This window comes from Galleria mellonella, unplaced genomic scaffold (genome assembly GCF_026898425.1).
Source record: "Galleria mellonella isolate WM207_F2 unplaced genomic scaffold, CSIRO_AGI_GalMel_v1 utg56, whole genome shotgun sequence".
Classification (NCBI taxonomy): Eukaryota; Metazoa; Arthropoda; class Insecta; order Lepidoptera; family Pyralidae; genus Galleria; species Galleria mellonella.
In genome coordinates, this window is record NW_026442117.1 from 4713880 (window position 1) to 4737525 (window position 23646).

Genomic DNA, 23646 nt, shown 5'->3' on the forward strand with positions numbered 1-23646 from the left:
ATAACGAAAAATTTAAACCCATCAATTTAACACTTCGTACTACTGTTTTTTTTTTTTTTTAATTTGATAAAGGTACTTTTTTAATTATACAGTACTATCTTGTACAACAATTAGTCCATTACCTTAAGGTTGTCTGGAAAAGATTGCTCTCAGCAATAACACCGTCTTATTGTACTTATACAATTGTATCGTTGTGTTTGTAAATTGTCTTACTTATTTCCTATATTGTATAATGCAAATAAAGTATACTCATTCACTCATTCATACTGTTACCAGATTATATATTCATTATTTTACCAGAGGGAGACTTTGTACAAAAGTCGATTGCTTAGGTACCTCTGTCCCATTCGTGTTTCAACCGTGAAACCTTTTTTTTTGCATGGCTGTGTTTCGGTTTGAAGGGTGGGATATGGCGTGAATTTATTGGGTACAGAGGAATAACACCTGAGTCCTCAGAAATGGCAACGCATGGGGGGTATCATGAGCGAAACAGTATACTCTGTTATGTCCATGGTACTGCTCACGTCTATAGGCGACAGTTACCACTTTCCATCAGGTGGGCCGTCAGCTTGTTTGCCATTCTAAGTTGTATAAAAAAAAAATATTAGAATCATCATCAAATCAACTGTTCATGGCTGACCATAGACCTCTCCCATAAGAAGAGCTATCAATATCAATCAACGCATCTCTATGGCTATTCAGCGTGGAAATGGAACAAGTCTCCTAGTTACCTTACCAGTTGGTAGTGATCTCAATTTTTTTTATCTTCAAGTAATTTTTTAAACGTCTTGTTTTTGATATTTATAGTACATAGATGTAAGGTGTGTATATAATAGATAGAATGTTTTTTACATCTCTTATATATAAAATTCTCGTGTCGCGGTGTTTGTTACCAAACTTCTCCGAAACGGCTTTACTAATTTTTATGAAATTTTGTGTGCATATTGGATAGATCTGAGAATCGGCCAACATCTATTTTTTATACCCCTCAATGATAAGGGGGTGGGTCACCCTAAATATTTTTTTTTATAATTTTTGACAAAAAAATTTATTTTTATTTTACTATAATTTAGCATTGAAAAATACATACAACTTCAAATTTTTACGCTTTTACAATCAACTCCTATTTTTTAATCGCGATTTTTATATTCCGCAATAGGGTTGCAAGATGGCGATCGAATATAATAACTGTAGTACGATAAATTTTCATGTATAGTTCTCGAAATAATGTATATGGTAAAACAACGTTTGCCGAGTCAGCTAGTATTTGTATATAATAATTAAATTAATTAATCTAATAACTGCGCTCATACCACAGTATAAATAATAGTATTGAAGTACTAATAAACGCCTTGTGTTTTAGAAATCGGTTTGAGGTGCATTCGCGAGGTATTGTTTCAGCTGTGGCAGGGACAGTACGTAGTCTTGGAGTTTCTTGAAACTGGGATACTTCTGGTCGAGGTCGGGGATCTCAAGGGCATACCTGAGGTAACTGTACAGACCGGCGAAGTAAATGTCACCCCACGTAAGCTGAAATAATTAATATATAAATTAATTTATTTACTTAAAATTTTGATGTAGATGGAAATTTGCCTACAAACGAGTTTATCGAGATTTTTCAGTTATTTACTCATTCTTTTAGACATATCTTTACACGTAATTGAAAGCTCTGCTTCTGAACCCAGGGTGGACATCAGATAATTTCAGGGTGGGTACAACCCACTCGACTTCCCCTATAAACATCTATGACCAAGTCGAGTGACCAGCGTCATAATATTAGGCTAACAACCTCACTTCGAAACCCATTCCTAACGGAATTAGTAGTAAAGTAACAGCCCCAATGCTAGCAATATAAATACTCTAATAGGTCGACCTCCACGCGGTTCCCTCTAGAATCGTGGTTAATTATTGATGAATTCGTCACGATGGGCTAACTGACATGCTTTCATTCTCACCTATCGTCTCTCAGTGGTGCCATGGTGCACTGGTGCACTGGTGGTGGTAACAGCGTATACCGATAGCGCAGGCGGGGTTGCTATTTCATCTTCACCCATTAAAAAACCATTCCTAGTTGTGAATCTAAGTAATAATAAATATGAAACTTTTAGATATACAATAAATGGGCATCCCTCGAGATATCTCGAAGGGTTTAAATATTATTTTACTGAAAAATAACAATCTCTGCATTATTGCCAACCTTTCCAGCTGCTAAATGTCCGTTATTGCTCCTAATAATCTCGTCGAGTTTCTGCAGATAGAATGGACACTTGTCCCTCAAGAACTTTGCCCGTTTAACTGCCTTTACAGCGGGATCTGGTTCGTTTTGAACAGTGGACGCCGCTGGAATAATTTAAAAATAACTTCAATTATTTTTATCAATTTACCTTTTACTTTTTTTACTTTAAATGCAGCTAACTAAATATTTATTCTTATGCTTAACTGCAATGTACAACTTGATACGCTTGTAAAACAAAACTAAAACGATGCATTATAAGTGTCTTGAACTTACATACACGAATACATTAATTATTCTATATATATATATATATATATATATATATATATATATACTCGTGCAAAGCCGGGTCGGATCGCTAGTGACTAGTACAAATGAGTAATACCAACTTAGGGCATTCACTAATATGATAACATACGCACCTAAGCGAATTTCGTTGACAAAGTCCACATTCTGATCAATAAGGAAGTCTTCCTCGATGTTCGCGCCTGTCAATCCATACTTGCGTCCCAGGTACCTCGATATGGCGACACTCTGAGCGTACCTCTTTCCATCTATTTCCAGAACAGGCACCTGACCAAACGCTGCAACTGTAATTTGAAATTAATATTTTAGATAGATAGATAGAAAAATTTGTTATTTATTCACCTCTACAATAAAGCACATAATTCATGAATTTATAAGCGAACCAAAAAAAATTTTAGGTTTCATGTGCCTCTACGTTGAAAAGGCAACCAACTCAACAAGTACCCGTAGCGCTGATATTCTGTTGGTGACTTGTAACTTGCACATAATCTAAATAACCCTTTTACATAATCTTAATACCTTCCGCATACAACATTTTCTGTTTTCTCCTCAACTCCAATGGAAAAGAATTCTGCCTACCTATTGCACTTTACAAAAATAAAAGTAAATAGTTGTAAATAAAGTTTTAACATTTAGCATTCTATGCCGTGTGGTCCCGGCATAGAATGTTGGTCCATTCTATGCCGGGACTCTTTATCCTTCCTTTCTCGATGGTGTCGTAAGAGACGACTAAGAAAATTTAACAGTCAAGAGATTGGCAACAGCGTCCCTTCTAAAACATCAGCAAAGCCTAACTACGGTTGACAACCTGCCTGTCAAAGTGGCAACTACAGGCAAAGTGGCAATTCAAAAAAGATTTAACAGTGACAATTAACGACAGATATGATGATGAAACATAGAAACACACTTTAAAATTAATCAAAGCCTGAAGGATAAAATAGTTCATCGTAGTTGGTACGAATCGCTCCAATGGCAAACACCAGAAAGATGTGGCTCGGGACCGTTACTAGGTACAGAGGAATAGCACCCGAGTCCTCAGGAATGGCGACGCATGGGGGGTATCATGGGTGAAACAGTATACTCTGTTATGTCCATGGTCTCATGTCTATAGGCGACGGTTACCACTTTTCATCAAGTAGGCCGTCAGCTTGTTTGCCATTCTAAGTTGTATAAAAAAACCGTTCCTTATGACGGTCTATGTTCAGCACTGGACTATTAACAGTTGGTATGATGAATGGCCCGAAGGGGGAATAAATTTCATAGTAACAGATCATAATTCCTAGTAAATTCGTCACAATGGGTCAACTGTACTGCTTTTATCTTCATCTATCATTAATGCAGCGCTAGCATATACCGAAGGCGCTGGTGGACATGCATAGTCATTAATTAAAAGAAAAATCGTTGACAGAAACGGATGTACAATTCCATCCTATGTCCAAATATCCATCCTATATCCAATACAAAAAAGTGGATCACTACAAAGTTAGAACAGGAAAACTTTTTTTAAACGACACTTACTTGATCGTCTCTGCGGCCAAATCTCCTTGGGGATCCTAACGTCCTCGAACTCTTGGCCACCATAAGCTAGCAACAAGCGAATGCTCTCACCTAAGCCCTTTATGGGGAAATAATAGACCGATACGTCCGGCATTATTCTGAAAACCCATCAATAACTTTTACACTATTCCACAACATTTGTTTCACGGGGGGGGGGGGGGGGGGGGAAGGGATTTTTCGTAATACAGACTACCTGTTCCATTGCTAGCAATATACCCTGTCAGATCGACCTCCACGTGGTCCACTTAAAAACCGTCGTGCTGACTCCCAGCTGTATACATCACGATAGATGTCCTGCCTTTTCATTCTCAACTATCATCTCTCACTAGTGCCTTGACAGCGTATACCGTTAGCGCAGGCGGGGTTACCATTCCATTATCATCCATTTTTTATTTGTTTTTGCAAAAAAAAACTACTTTAATTGTAACAAAAATTTATATAAAAAATTGAAGACGCTACTGATGAAAATAAACGTCATACGACATCAGTTTATATTGACAAAGTTATTGCATAACGAGCAAACAATAATTAAAATATTCCACAAAAAACCGACTTCAATTATGATAAAGTTTGTAAATTTTAAATCAAAAATACTGAACCAATTTTGATATATTTTCTATAGAAAAGGATAGATAGATAGATAGATAGATACTCTTTATTGTTTCCTCCAAAAGATTACAATAGTAAACTTATTATAAATATAAATAATTACAAGAAATAATCACAATGAGAAAACAATGGGCGACCTTATCGCTAAGAGCGATCTCTTCCAGGCAACCTTTGGATGGAGAGGAGTAATTATAAACAGTTTGGTGGGAGGCACGATAAAATTTTTTTTAGTTCTAAATATGGGAAGGATGCAAAAGGATATCCTTACAGATTGGCTGTAAGGATATCCTTTTGGGCTCTTCTCAACAGATAACAACCTCCCCCACCCTGCGGTAGATTAAAAAAGTGATGATTTAAAAGTGCTTGTAAACAAGTCTATTTGATTAAAGGTAATTTAAATTTGAATTTCAGATGAAAAAATTATTTCCCAAATCGATTTACAACTGACGGGAGTTATGAGGTAACAAACATAAAAAAATACAACCGAATTGAGGAATTTTTGAAGTCAATTGAAATTATAATAGAATGAGTTTTCATAATTTCAAAGTGAGATTTAAAATATCAGTTTGCACAAAAAATACCAGTTTTAAACTATGCAAAATTAATATGGGTCTAACAAGAGAAGTTACCTTTTTGAATAATAAGATTTTCTTGCATAGAAACGACTATTTTAACCATATTTTAAATACACTATCAGAACTTAACGCGTTGGTCATTTGCAGGTAAATAGTGCATACATACCTGCTTCTTTATTGACGACGTTTAGTTTTGAATATTGTTATATTTAAAATTAATATAAATAATTAATATTTTCTTATAAATTTATGACTAATATATTATTATTTTTTATTTATAATATATTAATTATAATGATTTATTTTTGACATTATTTATTTGGTATATTCGTAACTTTAGATTTAGACTTACTAATTATGGTAATTTTAATAAGTTAGAGTACTAAATATAATAATAATATATGTGTAAGTATATTTGTTATTAACATATATTTATTAGTTTATATATGTAATTTTATTATGTATGTATATCAATAATTACTAGTACCGCATTCGAGTATTCTGAGAATGCTTTTAGCATTAAGTCCGCCATGTACAAATATATGTACTAATGAATAAATAAATAAATAGTGTCTTTAAAAACCTCAACGCATTTCCATTGTTATTCAGCGTGGAAATGCAGCAAGTGTCCTAAGCACCTTATCAGCTGGCAGTGATCTCAAAGAATTTTTTTATCTTTAAATATTTTTTTAATTTTTTAATTACTTGTTCTTGATATTTATAGCACATAGATGTTAATTCTAAATATTTGTCACAATAAATATTTATAGATCGTAATAATTAAATAATATTATTTATTTATTTATTTATAAAAGATACACCAACAATATGTTCGCAAAAATTATGTTATAAGTAAATAAGTAATGGAAAATTACTATTCAAAAATGCTTATATCTAAGTTTACTTGAACAAAAACATTTCTTTCTTTCTTTCTTTCTAAGCTTAAAACTAGATGAACATATCAATTATAATATTAAATAAATCTCCGATTTATAAATAATTATTTGCTTATTTTACCCATGATTAAAATCACCATTTTTTGGTCAATACAGAACAAAAATAAATGCGAAAAAAAATTTAATATAGATTCAGAATTCGTTGGATAAACTGCATGCAAAAAATACACAGTTGGAATTCTGTTATTTAAGTTCAGTAGAAAAATATAAGATACTTACAATCCGAATAACAATGTTTCCAAAAAACAACTAGATGCTTACAAGCGATATGTTTTCTACTTCGAGCTGTCGTCAACGACTGATACCGGTCAAGCTGATAGTTCGTCTACAAGTTAAATATAGGATTCCTTTTGCTGATATGAAAGCCCCAAACCTTGTACACATAGGTAGATACCTATTTATATAATTTAATAAGCTACCTAAATACTTAAAGTCACTGAATGACTTAAATAACTTTAAGACAAAATTGAAGTTATTATTGCTAGAGCGGTGTTAGTACTCAATTGACGAATTCTTACTATATATATATATATATATATATATATATATTCTTTATTGCACTTGTAAATTACATTGTTAATGCATTTATAAATATTCTGAGCAAGGGTGGACTTATCTCTGACAGAGATCTCTTCCAGTCAACCCAATGCAGTTAGAAAACATGTTGTTAGCGGGCAGCTGAAGTGCTACAACTATTAATATTTAAAGTACATAAACAAATATACAGTTAAATAAAATATTAAGATACATAATAAAATATTACATAAATACATATACTATAAATAAATGTAATATCTACCTACTTATACAATGGATGTTAAAATAAATGAATGAATACTATAGTAAATTTAAATATTTTTATTTTATTTATTTAACACTTTATTGCAACAACATTACAGGATTTGTTGAAGAATTTTCGGTAAGTATAGTGAAGTACAAAAGGCGGTCTTATTGCGATATACATATGTTATTTGTGTTAAGAGATGATAATAAATTGACTATGTATTGCTCGTAATTTTTGTTTTTGTATTTAATTTAATTTATTTTTTATGCACTGAATGAATTTTAGTGTAACTTTTATTCTACATTAAATTACAATTTATTGTTTATGAGTAAATAAAAAAATTGCTAAATAAAAATATAATAAAAATTGTATTTATTTTGTCGGTAATTGGTAAAGAGAATCCTATTATTGTGATAATTATTTTATAATATAATAAATGCGAAAGTTTGTAACGATGAATGGATATTTGTTACTCTTTCACGCAAAAACTATTGAACGGTTTTAAATAAAATTTGCTATACGTGTAGGTTATATACTAGATTAGTAATTAGGAATATACAACTTAGAATGGCAAACAAGCTGACGGCCCACCTGATGGAAAGTGGTAACCGTCGCCTAGACATGAGCAGTACCATGAACATAACAGAGTATACTATTTCGCCAATGATACCCCCCATGCTTAATATTGCTCATCCCTCAACCTTTAAGTTCTCTTAGACGCCTCTTACGTCACCCACTGGAAAAGAAGAGGTGACTCATTCTATGCCGGGACCACACCAGCTTATATTTCATCAATCAAATATCTCTATCCTGGGGGGAAAGGGATTGTTAGTAATGGAGACTGAGAATCCCATTGCTAGTAATATACCCAACCAGGTCGACCTCCTCGCGGTTCTCCCTGGAAACTATCATGGTTAATTCCTGATGAATTCATCATGATGGGCTAACTGGCCTGTTTTCATACTCATCTATCACCCTTCACTGGTGCTCCCGCCAGCGTATCCCGTTAGCGCAGGCGGGGTTACCATACCATTTTCACCCATCTAAAAAAAAATTGAAACCCGGATAGTTTATAACCTAACCTAAAAAGCAAGATATACTGTAATGATTTACGCGAGCGAGGTCGCATGATACAACTAGTTTAAAAAAAAACAGTATTTGTATCGCTAAAAATAGTGAAAACTGGTTCATGCTCGCTCAATAATTTGGACGGTAAAAAAACACAGATATCACTATCTACTTGATTGTTTATTATAAAAATTAATAAAATTCACTGTTGTTGACATATTTGTACAATTTTTTTTTATACCATAAAGGTGACAACCATACAAACTATCTTTTTTTTATACAACTTAGAATGGCAAACAAGCTGACGGCCCACCTGATGGAAAGGACATAACAAAGTATACTGTTTCGCCCATGATACCCCCCATGCGTTGCCATTCCTGAGGACTCAGATGTTATTCCTCTGTACCTAGTAAATTCACGCCATATCCCACCCTTCAAACCGAAACACAGCTATGCAAACACAACTGCTTCACGGTTGAAACACGAATGGGACAGAGGTACCCAAGCAATCGACTTTTGTACAGTCTCCCTCTGGTAAAATCCCTCTGAAATAATCATTGCAGCCTGTGGACGCCTGTAACACTAGGGGTATTACGCGCACATTTCCGACCTTGAAGAAACCTTAATACACCTTTTGAAGAACCCCATACTGTAGTCTCTAGGGAAACCTGTCTAAATCTGTGAAAAGAAAACCTTTGGCACCTCAATTCTATTTGTAAGGAACTGTTCCTATAGATAATTGGCAAGCGAATCTATAGATACGCATGGCCCACGGGCCTGACTTACATGGCTTACGGTGCCGCTACCAACTGGTGCAACTACCATCATCTCATCAGTCTCGGGCGCCGGGCTTGTGGTCAGCCACCCGGGCCCTTCCGACCCAGTCCGTCCCTGAAAAGAACTACCTATAATATTCATGCGTTACACACTTGACAGTATCGTATCGTATATCGCATTTAGTAAATCAACGATAGACTTTTTTATCAGAATATTCATTATCTAACATTTTTTGTTCAATTGCGCGATATTATACAATGTTTTTGCATGTTATCGGCGATATCCGTAGGAATTCTCCATGCCAAACAGACATTACGTGTACGCCAAATTTATTATTATTTTCTTAGTTATTATAGGATGGATGAAAGAAGAATTACGAAAGAGATTTATCGAGCAAGAATGAATGGAGATGTCGGTAGGGGCCGCCCTAGACGGACGTATGTCGACCAAATAGGCGACGTGCTGAAGAAGGGCCAAATTAAAAGTACCCGTAACCGACGAGCGTGTATGACAAGATTGATGAATGTGGAAGAAGCGAAAGAGGTTTGTTTGAATCGAAGCATTTGGCGTTCCATTGTTTCTGCCTACCCTAATGGGAGAGAGGCGTGACAGATATGATGATGATGATAGTTATTATAGTTATTAGTTTAGCCGCTAAGGCGTCAAAAAATAATAAACAATCTCAAAATCCAATTTCTTTTTATATATCTATACTAGCTTTTGCCTGCGACTTTCGCTCGCGTGTTGTTTTAGGGGGGTGAAATTTCCAAAAGACTAAAAATAATTTTTGCTTCTAATAACAAGTCTACAATTAAAAATTCATACATCTAGCTTCAATTATAACAGAACTCCCATACAAACTTTCATCTCCTATTTCATCCCTTTAGGGGAGAATTCATCAAAAGCCAATAAACATATTAACTTTTGTCCTGAACTAAGATCCTAAATCTAAAATTTCACGTGTCTAACTTGTGAACTGACGAAATTCCAACTCACACCTTGGCTTAGACTGTCGTACTTCGACCTCTGTCATGGGACTAGATAAAGTATTAAACTTTTTTATATAGGTAAACTTACCTTTCTACGACACGATAACAAAAGTTTCGTTGTTGGTCACTAGCGACCCGTCCCGGCGTCACACGGGTGGACATTTTTAACATTTCCCTTCACTGCTCTGTTCCTATGGATCATAGCGTGACGAAAAGTATACTATAACCTACCTATGGAGTATGAAGTATAATTGTACCAAGTTTCGTTAAAATCCGTCTAGTAGTTTTTGTTTCTATAACGAACATACAGACAGATAAAAATTTTACATGATTGCATTTTTGGCATCAGTATCGATCACTCCCTGATAGTTATTTTGGAAATATATTTCATGAACAGAATTGACCCCTCTACAGATTTATTATAAGTATAGAAGATTGTTAGCTTTTTTTTCAATGGATGACTATGGAATAATACCTCGCCCGCGCTATATATTCTTTATTGCACTAAAACAACAATAAGTTAATAACAATGTTGGCAAAGGCGAACTTATCTCTAAAAGAGATTTCTTTCAGTCAACCTAACACAGTGGCATAGGAAGTAGTTAGTGGGCAGTAGTAGTGCAAGACAGAAATTAAAAGTGTGACAGTCTTCTAATCATTTTTTATATTTAAACAAAATTGGAAAGATAGAATGATTTTAATCTTTTTTCGACCTCAACGTGCTTCCCTCTGAAAACTATAGTAGTTAATTTCTTGTGACATTCGTGACGATGGACTAACAGCACGTGCTTTCATCATCACCTATCATCTATCACTACCCACGTGGTATCCCTATCATGACATATCGAAAGTACAGGCGCTGCTACCATTCCATTTTCGTAATATAAAAAAGTCTTGCGGTGACTTTTTTATATTGTACAAAAATGGATACGCCTAGCAACAAACTGTATGATAAGAGATTTGTAACGAGTACTTTCGTGTTTTTATCATAAATGCACTTAGGTAAACACGATTACGCTGTCTCGCTGATTATCTGTCCGCCGCTCCATTTTTTTTTTTTTGCAGTACTAAAAAGGTAAAATGTACTAACTACTCTCCGAACGGGTAAATAGTATTTTCGAAAATAATATATCACCTATATTACTCGCCTATATTCTACCTTTCTATAGATGAAAGAATTTTTAAAATCGGCTGAGTAGTTTTTGAGTTTATCCGTTTTTTTTTTGATGGGTGCAAATGGAATGGTAACCCCGCCTGCGCTAACGGGATACGCTGGCGGAGCACCAGTGAAGGGTGATAGGTGAGAATGAGAACAGGCCAGTTAGCCCATCATGATAAATTCATCAGGAATAAACCATGATAGTTTCCAGGGGGAACCGCGAGGAGGTCGACCTGGTTGGGTATATTGCTAGCAATGGAATTCCCAGTCTCCATTATTAACAATCCCTTTCCCCAATCCGTTTTATTATTACATCAACCGTTAACTGTCCACTGGTGAACATAGGCTTTCCCCCATATGGGGGGTTTTAGTCATAATTGCCACTATTGACAGGCGGATTTATCCGCCTTATATTATATGATATAAGTCACCTAGCCACCTATGCTTCGACGTGAGGTTGACTGGAAGAGATCTCTCTCTGAGATAAATTCACCTTTACACACAGACTCTAATTATAAAAAAAAATAAAGAGATCTGTACCTATCTAATGTTATTGAAGTGAATTTTATATACTTTTATCTGCTCAATTGACGCTGAAAAATGCTAAAAATCTCATCCTCATCATATCAGCCACTACTGAATATCCTCGATCCTAAGTCACCTACATCTACCGACTCCTTACTAAAAATCTGTGTAGGAAAAAAATTATAATATGAAAACAAATAAAACAACAATTATTTTTTTATAATAATATATTGCTAAAAATAGTATAATTTTCATGTAATACTCAAATATACGTAACGCATATAACAGTACACAAAATACTCTCTCAAAATCTACAACAAGGATTACTCTGTAAACGGTACACTTATATAGTACTCTGTAAACGGTACACTTATATAGTTACGTAATAAAATTATATGAAAACAAATACCGGTAATAATAGCTTAAATAATCAATATGCATGGCCGTAGCTGAGAGGGAAGAGGGGCATTGACGGGCAATGCCCTACCTTACAATGACAGGTCCCAAGAAAATTAGACAATTTGCTTTTTCGAAGTCAATTATAGCTCCAGCCCTACGAAAAAGTTCTTTTGCCTTACCTTAAACATGGGGGTAGCTACGGCCCTGTCAATATGAGAACATAGCGTGTTGCAGTCTTTTCAAATAAATTTTCTTTACCTGGTTTAAAGATGACAGGTCCCAAATAAAACTTTATATATTGGTGTTTACGTGTCTCTTAGTATTTATAGAAATAAGACACTTATTAAGCTGTTAGAATAAAGAATGGAGCATATCATCTTAATTTGTGACTTATTCAACATTAGATCAATAACATAACTATAAATGCTAAAAAAAAAAACATTTTTTTTTTCTTTTCAAATTCGCGCCAATAAGTTTAAAAAAAAAAACTTATTGGCGCGCTTTTCGCAATATATAGTAATGATCTTTTAAATTGTGATTTTTAGCTTCATTTTATTTACTTATATTTATTATGTTATCTATATTTTTTTTTTTTCATTCTGTTTGTAATTTTATTGTAATATTAATAATATTATTTGCATAAATATGTTTGAAACAGATCTTAATTAGTGTTATAGAATCAAACATTTAGGGCACATTGTTCAAATAGCGTGCAGAATATTAAAAAATTAAACATTTAAACGCTACTTACACAGACGATTTGCACAATACTTGATCACCGTGTAATTTTAGATTTTAGAACGACTGATCTAAAACAAGAATAATCTAAAGATAAACGACATGTTAAATAACAGTTAGCTGACCGTTTATGGGTCATTTTGTGACGCTCCATCTACATATTATTTAAGACAGCAAATAAACCTCAGCTGTAACAATAAAGAATCCTTACTCCTCCACTGTAAACCTCTTACAACTCAGTAGGTGGCGCAGCAGCGACGTACTCCCTCACTTTAGGCAAGGACAGTACTGTATCCTGCAACTTCTTGAAGCTCGGGTACTTTGTATCCAAGTCTGGGGACTGCAGCATCGCCTTGAGATAATCGTACATTCCCGCGAACACGAAATCCCCCCATGTTAACTGTAAACAAAATTATTTTCGTGTTTTCCAATCGACTTCAAAATAAGAGATTCGATTTTCCATTCAGTTATTCTTTTTTATGTACATTTATGTTTTTTTTTATGTATTTGGAAAATACTTTTTTTTTTTTATCTGAAAGGTTACTTTCCGAAATTTTATGAAAATCAATTTAGTAGTTTAGTAAAATAAAATAACGGGTTTTGCTAGGATTGAAGTAAATGTTCTTCAAATAAGCGACGGGATGAAAAAGGGCCAAATTATAAGTACCTAAAATCGACGAGCGTGTATAAACAGGAATTGGTCTTAATAATATCATCACCATCATCACTGCTGGACATAGGTCTCTCCAATAGACTGTCATAAGGAACAGTCCTGAGCGACCTGCATCCACTGACTCCCTGCAATACATTTAAGTGGTCACTCCATCTAGTGGGGGGAGGGCGTTGGGGTCCTACACTGCGTTTGTCGCCACTCAAGAAACTTTCTTCCCGACCAGTTCAGTTCTTTGAGCTATGTGACCAGCCCATTGCCACTTCAGTATGCTTATCCTTCGGGCTATGTCGGTTACTTTAGTTCTTTTGCGGTCTTTTTGTTCTTAATAATTCCAATAAATGCCAATATCGTAGATTTTAGAAATTTTGTGTTGTCTATCTGTATGTTTGTTCCGGCATCAGGCTAAAACTGCACCAAATTGAATGCAGTTTTATACATTTGTGTTTCTAGAATTCTGCTCCAGAAGGCCAGATGTATGTTTTATCTTGATATAATATGCCATCTAGAAGTGCTCACGTCCCTCCAAAATCCACGCGTATAAAATTACAGTCAAAAGCTTGACATTATTATAAAAGCAATAACTGGCGACTAATACTGTGCGACAGAGACCAACCTTGCCAGCTACGAGGTGCCCGTTGTTCTTCCGGATGATGTCATCCAGCTTTCCGAGCAACACCGGGTACAGGTTCTTGGCGTTCTCCTCGTGTTTCTTGGCCTTGAGCGCCGCGTCAGGCTCGTAGTGGACGGTAGCTGCCTCTGTAAAAATACATATTACAATTTTAAAATAATAAATAATGTAAGTTTAAGATACATGTTTATGTCATTAGTTTAGAACTATTTTGTTTAATTCCGCTGCCATCAGTATGTGTGTGACTGCCAACATTTGAAGATTGGCCACCACTGTTACTACCAGAACTTTAACAACCTTCCATACTAGCCTTCAATCTCCGACTGCCATTTTATTCACGCACGTTTTGCGACACGTGTTTCACCTCTAAACAAGGTATCTTCAAGTAAATTATTATGAGGCTACATTAGTGTCCGAACAGGGATCTAATAATTTGCCTGAAAATGCCTCGATTATAGGTGAAACACGTGTCCCAAAACGTATGTATATTTTTCGCTAATTCGTCTAAATAGATATCACAGAATCCAGTTATGCAAAAAACAGCCACATTACTTGGGATGTCCATTAAAGATAGCTATTTTCTGCATAATTAGGTCCAATTTTAAACTCAAAAGGCTGCAATGCCCTTTACCCAAAATTAGGTCTTTCAAGCCTCATTTTGGTGTCAGATACGATGTCTTTGCTCAGTAAGTAGTAATGGGATACATAGAAAGATGTGGTAAAGAAAACATGAATACTAAATTGCGACTCACTTGCGCGGATGTCATTAAGGAAGTCCACGTACTGGTCGATGAGGAAGTCTTCCTCGATATCAGCACCAGCCAGCCCGTACTTGCGGCCCAGATACCGGGAGGTGGCTATGCTCTGAGCGTATACCTTCCCGTTCAACTCCAGCACAGGCATCTGGCCAAATGGTGTTTCTGTGGAGTGGATGTCACATTATTTCTATTTACTTAGGGTAAAACGTTAGTATTCTAGAGTGTTAATTATCACCGTCATATTAGCTGTGTTAACAGTGGACAGTTATGTCCACTGCTGAAAATAAGACTTCCCCATAATTAAGGGAGTTTTACCGATAGTTGCCGCGCTTGGCAGGAGGGTTGGATAATGAGATGAAGCAGGTCAGTTAGCCCATCCTGACGAATTCAACAAGAATTGTTCATGATGGTTTCCAAGGGGAACCACGTGGAGATCGACCTGATAGGACATATTGTAAGCAATGGGGCTGTCAAACTCCATTGCTAACAATCCTTTTTCCCCTTGGACACCATGGTTAGGCTATAAATGAAGAAGGAGCAGGACTGCCCATTAAGTTCTCTTAGTCGGCTCTTACAACACCCACAGGAAAGGAAGGGGTGGCCTATTCTATACCGGAACCACATGGTAATATTCAATGTTAGTGCAATTAATCAAACTGAATATTTTTTCTAGCTTGACAGTTGGAGGCACCGTGTGTGGGAGACTCAGAACTTGTTTGTAACTTTTCGCCTTTGTTTCTTTTGTTTCTTTGAAAACTTTTCAATTTAACTATTATGCTATGGTATAGTATGTTATAGTCGAGGGATGAGCAGCAGCGTTTTTCTTAAAACATCACTAAAACCTAACTGTGGTTGTGTTATAAACACCATCATTATGGGGGTGGGGGGGGGGAGATTGTTAGTAATGCGAACTGATCGTCTTAGAGAGCTGCTAAGATAATTATCAATTGCAGTGGGGCGCAATGAGTAACAACTATAGCGCGAAAAATACCAAAGCATCGAACAAAGGACTCTGTCATCGAACGAAGGACAATCGATAGCGAGATGAGTCGACACTTTGCGCTGTATTGTCATATTTATTCTATTTTTATAAATAAAAATATATTTTAGTTGTTATTATATATGTACATATTTTGAATTTTATAACAATTCATTTCGTTTTTTATTTAGAACTTATAAAAATTAATTTCCAATTGTTAAGATTGCATTGGAACACTAACAATGGAATGACTAGCAAAATACAAAAAAAAACACATTGTATAATGCGCTTTAATCAGCATAGAAATAGAGTTTAAAAATTGACACATGACTCATTGGCCATGAATAAAATCGTCGCAGTCAAGGTCAATATAATTGGAACTTTAGACATGAGAACGTTCTAGGTTTTGGTGCTACGATGTGCGTTACATTTTCGACTTTATTTCTATGACGATAAATTTAATATTCGCAGTATATATACTCCAATATTGCCTACATATACATACAGGATATTAACAATCGCTGTAATCTTTTGAAGCGTAAATGGATAAAATTTGCTTGTTCTACGCTGTGGTAGAAGATTGCTTCGAAGCTTTTTTTTTTTATTTAAACACTCCGAATCGAAATTAAGGCGAAATTTAAATAGATTTTTCTATTCTATTTCCATTAAAATATTATAAATACGAAATTTAATAATGGTAGATGAAAGAACGGATATTTGTTACTCTTTCTCGCAAAAAAAAATATTGAATGAATATGAACGAAATTTGGTACACAGGTAGGTCATATCCTAACTTAGTACACAGGATACTTAATGTACTAATGCGAGCGAAGTTAACAGATACAACTAGTATGTACTAAGGTGTCAAAATTTGTCAAATGAACTTACTTTCATACTTATAATTAATATAATAGTAAGGATTATGACTTCAAGAAGACAAAATAAGGTTAGTGTTTGAACTTGATGAGTTACTAAGTATAGTAAGAGTATAAAGTTATAGTTATTGAATTACGTGAATTTACAGGGTACAGAGGAATAACACCTGAGTCCTCAGGAATGGCAACGCATGGGGGGTATCATGGGCGAAACTGTATACTCTGTTATGTCCACGGTACTGCTCATGTCTATAGGCGACGGTTACCACTTTCCATCAGGTGGGCCGTCAGCTTGTTTGCCATTCAATGTTGTATAAAAAAAAAAAGTTAAAGTTATATAATATATTACCATGCCAGAGACAATATTTTATATATTTTATTATATTATTACATAATACAATATACAATATATTGTATAGCTATAAAAACTGCTTCTGTCAAGAGCAGTTCAACTACCCTCTTATTCATAAAAACGTCAATTCTCTTATAAAATTATTTTAGCTATTGAACTGTTTTATCTCTTTTTTTACAACACACGGGGCAAACGAGCATGCGACTCACCTGATGGTAAGTGACTACCGCCGCCCATGATTACTCGCAACACCAGAGTCATTGCTGGTATGCTGCCGGCCTTTTAAAATGGAATGTGCTCTTTTCTTGAAGATTATGATATGTCTCTTATATGTCTATCTCTCTCTCTCTCTGTCTCAATTAGAAATTGACAAAATAGTGTAAAACTTAAAATAGATTTGTATAAAGTTTTGGTTTTTACGAATAAGGGAGTTAAACTATAAATACATACCAGAGGGCGACACCCTCGCACGACTAATAATAGTTGTAGCTTTCTAGTATCTATTTACAGTTTCTTAATCTCAACAGAAATAATCAACGCAACAGTGGGAGCAGCAGTATTAGTAATGGGGACGTTAATCCCCATTGCTAGCAATATACCCTGTCAGGTCGACCTACACGCGGTTCCTCCTGGAAACCATCGTGATTAATTATTGTTAAATTCGTCACAATAGGCGAACTGGCCTGACTTCATCCTCACGTATCATCCCTCACTGGTGCCCCGCCAGTGTTTACTGATAACGCGGAAGGGGTTAGCATTTCATTATCATCCATTAAAAAAAAATAACGCAACAAACTCCATTAGAAATTATTGTTGTGACCATAGACTATCTTTTGTTTTTTTTTATAGTTAGTATATATTTTTGATTTTTTTTATACGACTTAGAATGGCAAACAAGCTGACGGCCCACCTGATGGAAAGTGGTAACCGTCGTCTATAGACATGACCAGTACCATGGACATAACAGTACACACACATACTGTTTCGCCCATGATACCCCTCCATGCGTTGCAATTCCTGAGGACTCAGGTGTTATTCCTCCGTACCCAGTAAATTCACGCCATATCCCACCCTTCAAACCGAAACACAGCCATGCAAACACAACTGCTTCACGGTAGAAACACGAATGGGACAGAGGTATCCAAGCAATCGACTTTTATACAAAGTCTCCCTCTGGTGATTTTACTAAATTTTAACTTTGGAACGAAAATACCGAAAAATACGTATACAACCCGTCCACTTCATATCGCATATTATCTATTATGGTAACATAGACAGTTCGTGTTGCCATGAGAGATAACCTACTTAAGAGATATATAATAGTGTGCGGTAAGTTACGAAATATTATTAGACATGACTCATAGATTTGCTTGTTTTCATAACCGAAAAGGTATTACTTTACTTTCTTCTTTATTAAGTTGGTTTGCCTCATTTCAAGGGGGGTGTCATGGGCGAAACAGTATACGCTATTATGTCCATAGTACTGCTCATGTCTATAGGCGACGGTTACCACTTTCCATCAAGTGGGCCGTCAGCTTGTTTGCCATTCTAAGTTGTATAAAAAAAAACGTGATGCTCTGTCTATGTTTGTGAGGAAACGTCTTCAGTATCGATCCGGCCAGAGGACTTTTATATTCCTTGGTCGAAACCTCGTAAATATTTTTACATACACATTTTTAATTCTTTGTATTTTTAAGGGGCGTACCATGTTATCGTAAAAAATGTATACATAATGGTACCTCGCCCACACAGGTAAGTTGCACGATTCTTTACCACCGTGTGTTAATCGTAGATTAATGATTGGTGTACAGAGGCCATAACGATGATCAATCATTAATCCAGAATAATATTATAAATTAAACCAGTCTATTCTGGTCACACGCTCTTGTTTTTATGTATGATAATAGATTGGTAACCCCGCCTGCTTCAACGGAATACACTGACGGGGCACCAGTGAGGGATGATAGGCAAGAATGAAAAGGCAGATCAGTTAGCCCATCGTGATGAATACACATGGTATAAACACATGGAGGTTTTTTTTTATACAACTTAGAATGGCAAACAAGCTGACTGCCCACCTGATGGAAAGTGGTAACCGTCGCCTATAGACATGAGCAGTACCATGGACATAACAGAGTATATTGTTTCGCCTATGATACCCCCATGCGTTGACCTGACAGGATATATTACTAGCAAAAGGAATACTAGAGTCCGCATTACTAACAAACCGTCCCCCCCCCCCCCCACCGATTACACGCTATCATTAACCTTTCTTTGTAGGAAGGGGGGAGAGATTGTTAGGAAAGAGTCTACATTAGTTTAAACCAGTCCCATTGCTAGCAATAGAATCTGTCAGGTCGATTTCCACGTGCTCCTCCCTAGAAACCATCATGCTGAATTTGATGGGTTAACGTACCTGTCTTTTGGTCCTCACCTATCATCCCTCACTGGTGCCCCGCTAACATATACCGTTAGAGCAAGCCGGGATACCATTCCATTACCATCAATTAAAAAAAAAACTTTTTTGAGATATTTATACATTGATTAACGACCTGCCCCGGCTTCGCACGGATACATCACATTAGAAATCTCAACTATCAGTGTTTCACTACTATATTATACATGTATTATACATATAAACCTTCCTCTTGAATCACTATCTATTAAAAAAACCGTATCAAAATCCGTTGTATAGTTTTAAAAACCTAAACATATATAGGGAGGGGGGAAGGGATTGTTAGTAATAGGATCAAATAGCCCCATTACTAGCAATATACCCTGTCAAGTCAACCTCCACGTGGTTCCCCCTGGAAATCATCGTGGCTAATTCTAGTTGAATTCGTAAGGATGGGCTAACTGACCTGCTTTCATCCTCATCAGTCATCTATCACTGGTGCCCCGCCAGCGTATACCGATAGCGCACACGGGGTTACCATACCATTATCACGCATTAAAAAAAACATAAATAGGGACAGACAGATGGGAAGCGACTGTTTTATACTATGTATTGATACTATTATAAAAAACTGCATTCATTCCTGAACGCTGAATGCGCTGGTTTATAATAATTACATTATCTATATGCACATAAAACAAGTGTCTTACAACTCGAATGAGGTCGCATCGTCACAAACAATATTACTGTCGTTGTTATCGACTTTACAGCATTCGTTGTCAGCCATGGAATTATACATAATTGCAGCCATGTTGCTTTTTGTGCGTGACAATCAATGGGGCCAAGTTAAGTAAAGATAACCAAGGTCTCATGAAGATCCGCCTACATGGCGGAGGAATTAATAATTTAAAATTGTGATTCACAAAAAACAAACGACCTTAATTATAGAAAAATCTAAATACCCGATTTAAAAAAATTTTAAAACTTTTAAAAATTTATAAAAATACAACTAATAGAAAAGAAATACATTTATCCAAGTATATTATATGCAGTGCAGTGACACATTATATACCTTAGCCTTTGATAAAACAGAGTGTCTCGATACAAATGCTTCGAGAAAAGCGAGTCAACTATTTCATAGATATTTACATGATAAATAGTTATGAGTGATTCCTTTATAACTTCATTATTTATTTTGTCTTATATTTCTGCGTCTTTTTAATACATAATTACTCCTTTTTTATTAAATAATACGTCCATACACATTATGTGCGTAAGTATATAAAAAAACTGATAAAAAAAACTAACACTGGTAACATAGGTTTTTAAATTTTTACATCAGAATAACTAATTCTGCCACGTTTGAATTCGATGCTTTTTTTTTTGAAAACAAAGGCAGCATATTCTACCTATATTACTATAATATCTCCCGCCTAGAGACTGGGGCACAAGCAGTCGAAAGTTCTTTTTTTGAAAATTTAAAAAGAACAAATTATGATAGTCAATTGGTTATCATTGTTTATTACAATGAGTGCTTACGTACTTAGTACTTAATACTGATAGATTTTATGATCACACATACTGTTGCTTGGTACAAACAAGATTTTAATCTTATTATCTATAAGCACTTACTATCTATACCTTGTATCGTTTATTCCATGTTTGTACTAAAATCACAATTGGTATTACATATAATTATAATGGAATGTTAAACAGATATACAAAAACTATATATGTAGGTATTATAAAAAAGGTACTAAGTATCCTTATTTATTGAAATAATAATAAGTAATATCTTTCAGATTTGTTTCATACCTCCGGAGAGGTGTTAACCTATTGAGTTAAATCATTTTTTAAACGGGTATAGATTTTTCTCAATTTGTCTATGGTTTTCTGGCCACTTAATTAACGGTCAGTATTAAAAAAAAACAAACATTATTTATAACTATAGACATAGTATAAAGTACTACGTACTGATTTATAACAGACATTTAGAAAACGATTAAATGCAATTTTTTATAAAAATATTATTATCTTTTATTTGCATTTTTTTTAAATATTTAAGTATACTTACTTGGTTTGTATTCTGGCCACTTGTCAGACGGAATACGGTCATCCTCGAACTCCTGACCGCCATACGCAAGCAGCAAGCGGACGGGTTCGCCCAAAGCCTTCACGGGAAAATAGTGGAACACTGCCTTCGGCATTTTCTGCAACATACATAAATACATTTTTCGTTGCACACATACAAAAATTAATAAAATCAAAATCATTAACATTCTTTTAAATGTGTAAAGATGTTCTACCAGTAAACTTTTCTCCAAAAAACATAGATAAAAAACCAACTAAAGATTTTGAGATTATATTAGTATGGAGGTATTTTCTTTTTTAAATGAAATAAAAAAAAGAAAAACTCGAAATACAACCTATTCCTTTTAATTATTACACTGCTCGTGTCTATAGGCGACGGTTACCGCTTTCCATCAGGTGGGCCGTCAGCTTGTTTGCCATTCTAAGTTGTATAAAAAAAAAATTCTTGTGTCTAAACCAAACCTCCTGGTTAACATGATAACAGCTAAGCTAGTATTAAAAATTCGAACTTATTTCACAACTCACTTCAATTTCACTTCATCTAATTGTCATATCTTAACAGATATCTTTGAGATTGAAATAAAGAGAAATGAGTTCTAAAAACTAAAGTGAGTTCCTAAGAATGGCAGTATTTCAATTTACTACACCGCCAACTAACGAAATGTGATGTCTAGAATTTAAGTAAACTAACCTAAATAATCATGTTAATAAGCCATAAACTATATTAATAAACATATACGAAATTAAAAAAGTAGAATTTTTTATTTACAAAATACCTACCTACAAAATGTAAATTACTCACTTACAGTGAGATAGTTTTTTTTTTTTTTTTTAGAACATAATCTCATTTTCGGTAACATAGTATAAATAAATCTACACGAACAGTGGACTAGTGGAAGAAAATTCGATAGCTAGATACGAAGAAAAAATACGCGCGAAAAAACCAGGCAGTGAAGATTCATAGCGATTACGAACTATCATTTAGAAATTTACTTGTAAATCAATTTATTATTTAACTTGAAAGGACAACCACATAATATTTGTATGCATGTAATGAAAAAAAAGGAATAAGTAGGTAATGAAATCAATTAACAATATTTAATTCGCGTAAAAATCATTCACTCTTAAAGCTAAGAAAGTAATCAAATAAATTCCTACCTACAAAAATACCGAATACTACCGGAGTTATACTGTATTTATTCCGTAACCAATGCTTATTTTACGAGTAATCCTAAACTATTATTCCACACCTGTCTATTTAAATTTATATTAGAATGTAATACATATAATATTGATCTTACCTATTAATAAAATGAGGAGAAAAAAGCGAATATAAACTGATTTAAAACAACAATATCAACACTCCCGCTGTTGCTATGAACAGTAACTGACTGAATGACTTCGCTTGGTGGTTTGGAACGAAAGACTGGTTTGCCGGCCGGCCCGGCGGGATGAATAATGAACAGAATGTTTGTTGTTGCTTGTTGCTAAGCGCACTCGGTAAATACTCGACTCGCGACTCGCCGCACGCCGGCCGGCGTGCGTTGCGTGAACGCGTGAAACGCATGCGCCCAGCAGCTTTATTTGTCTAGTGACGTCATCTAACAATATTCCAAATATTCATGACGGCCTGCAATGTGTGATTTCGGTGTTTTGGAAAATAACTGAGTAGGTAGGCGGCATCTGTTCACGCATTTGACACAAATACGTTATTTACGAGTATATTCCTTGATGTCGTTGATTACCATTTTCCATTTAATTATAAATTTACATGTTCTTTTTTAATGGGCGAAAATGACATGGTAACCCTGCCTGCGCTATCGGTATATACTGGCGGGGTACCAGTGATAGGTGAGTATGAAAAGGCAGGTCAGTTAGCCCATCATGACGAATTTAACGAAAAATTAGACACGATAGTTTGCAGGGGAAACCGCGTGGAGATCGACCTGATAGGGTATATTGATAGCAATGGGGACTATCCTCCCCATTACTAACAATCCTGTTCCCATGTTGGGTATCATCATTATCATATCTGCAGTCAACTGGCAGTCGGGTTGACCACGGATTTGAGTCTTTGAAGACGTTTTAAGAGGGTCACTGCTGCCCATCCCTCGACCATTTTAGTCCCCACATACAACACCTACGGAAAAGAAAGGGATGGCACATTCTATGCTATAATTCTATTCTATGGGACCATACGACAGATAGGTATATATA

General features: G+C 35.2%; 3 protein-coding genes across 3 annotated transcripts in view; all 3 read right to left on the minus strand.

The window, feature by feature from the left end:
* Nucleotides 1-42: 42 nt before the first annotated feature.
* Nucleotides 43-6606, minus strand: LOC113513651 (glutathione S-transferase 2-like). The gene is made up of 5 exons (XM_052899143.1): nt 6459-6606; nt 4061-4197; nt 2659-2826; nt 2198-2340; nt 43-1530 (listed from the first exon to the last, which is right to left on the minus strand). Exons 2-5 carry the CDS (start codon nt 4191-4193, stop codon nt 1360-1362), a joined length of 615 nt encoding a protein of 204 aa, XP_052755103.1. The 5' UTR covers nt 4194-4197; nt 6459-6606; the 3' UTR covers nt 43-1359.
* Nucleotides 43-23646, minus strand: part of LOC128199948 (sepiapterin reductase) — a 115534-nt gene continuing 91930 nt past the window's right edge. Inside the window, exon 2 of the mRNA XM_052899140.1 lies at nt 43-336. The gene's annotated coding sequence lies outside the window, so the exon portion shown is untranslated. The remainder of the gene's footprint in view (nt 337-23646) is intronic.
* LOC113513243 (glutathione S-transferase 2-like) lies at nt 12426-22925 on the minus strand. Its single transcript, XM_052899142.1, has 5 exons — nt 22731-22925; nt 21413-21548; nt 14732-14899; nt 13965-14107; nt 12426-13078 (listed from the first exon to the last, which is right to left on the minus strand). The coding sequence occupies exons 2-5, from the start codon at nt 21543-21545 to the stop codon at nt 12908-12910; spliced, it is 615 nt and encodes a 204-aa protein (XP_052755102.1). The 5' UTR covers nt 21546-21548; nt 22731-22925; the 3' UTR covers nt 12426-12907.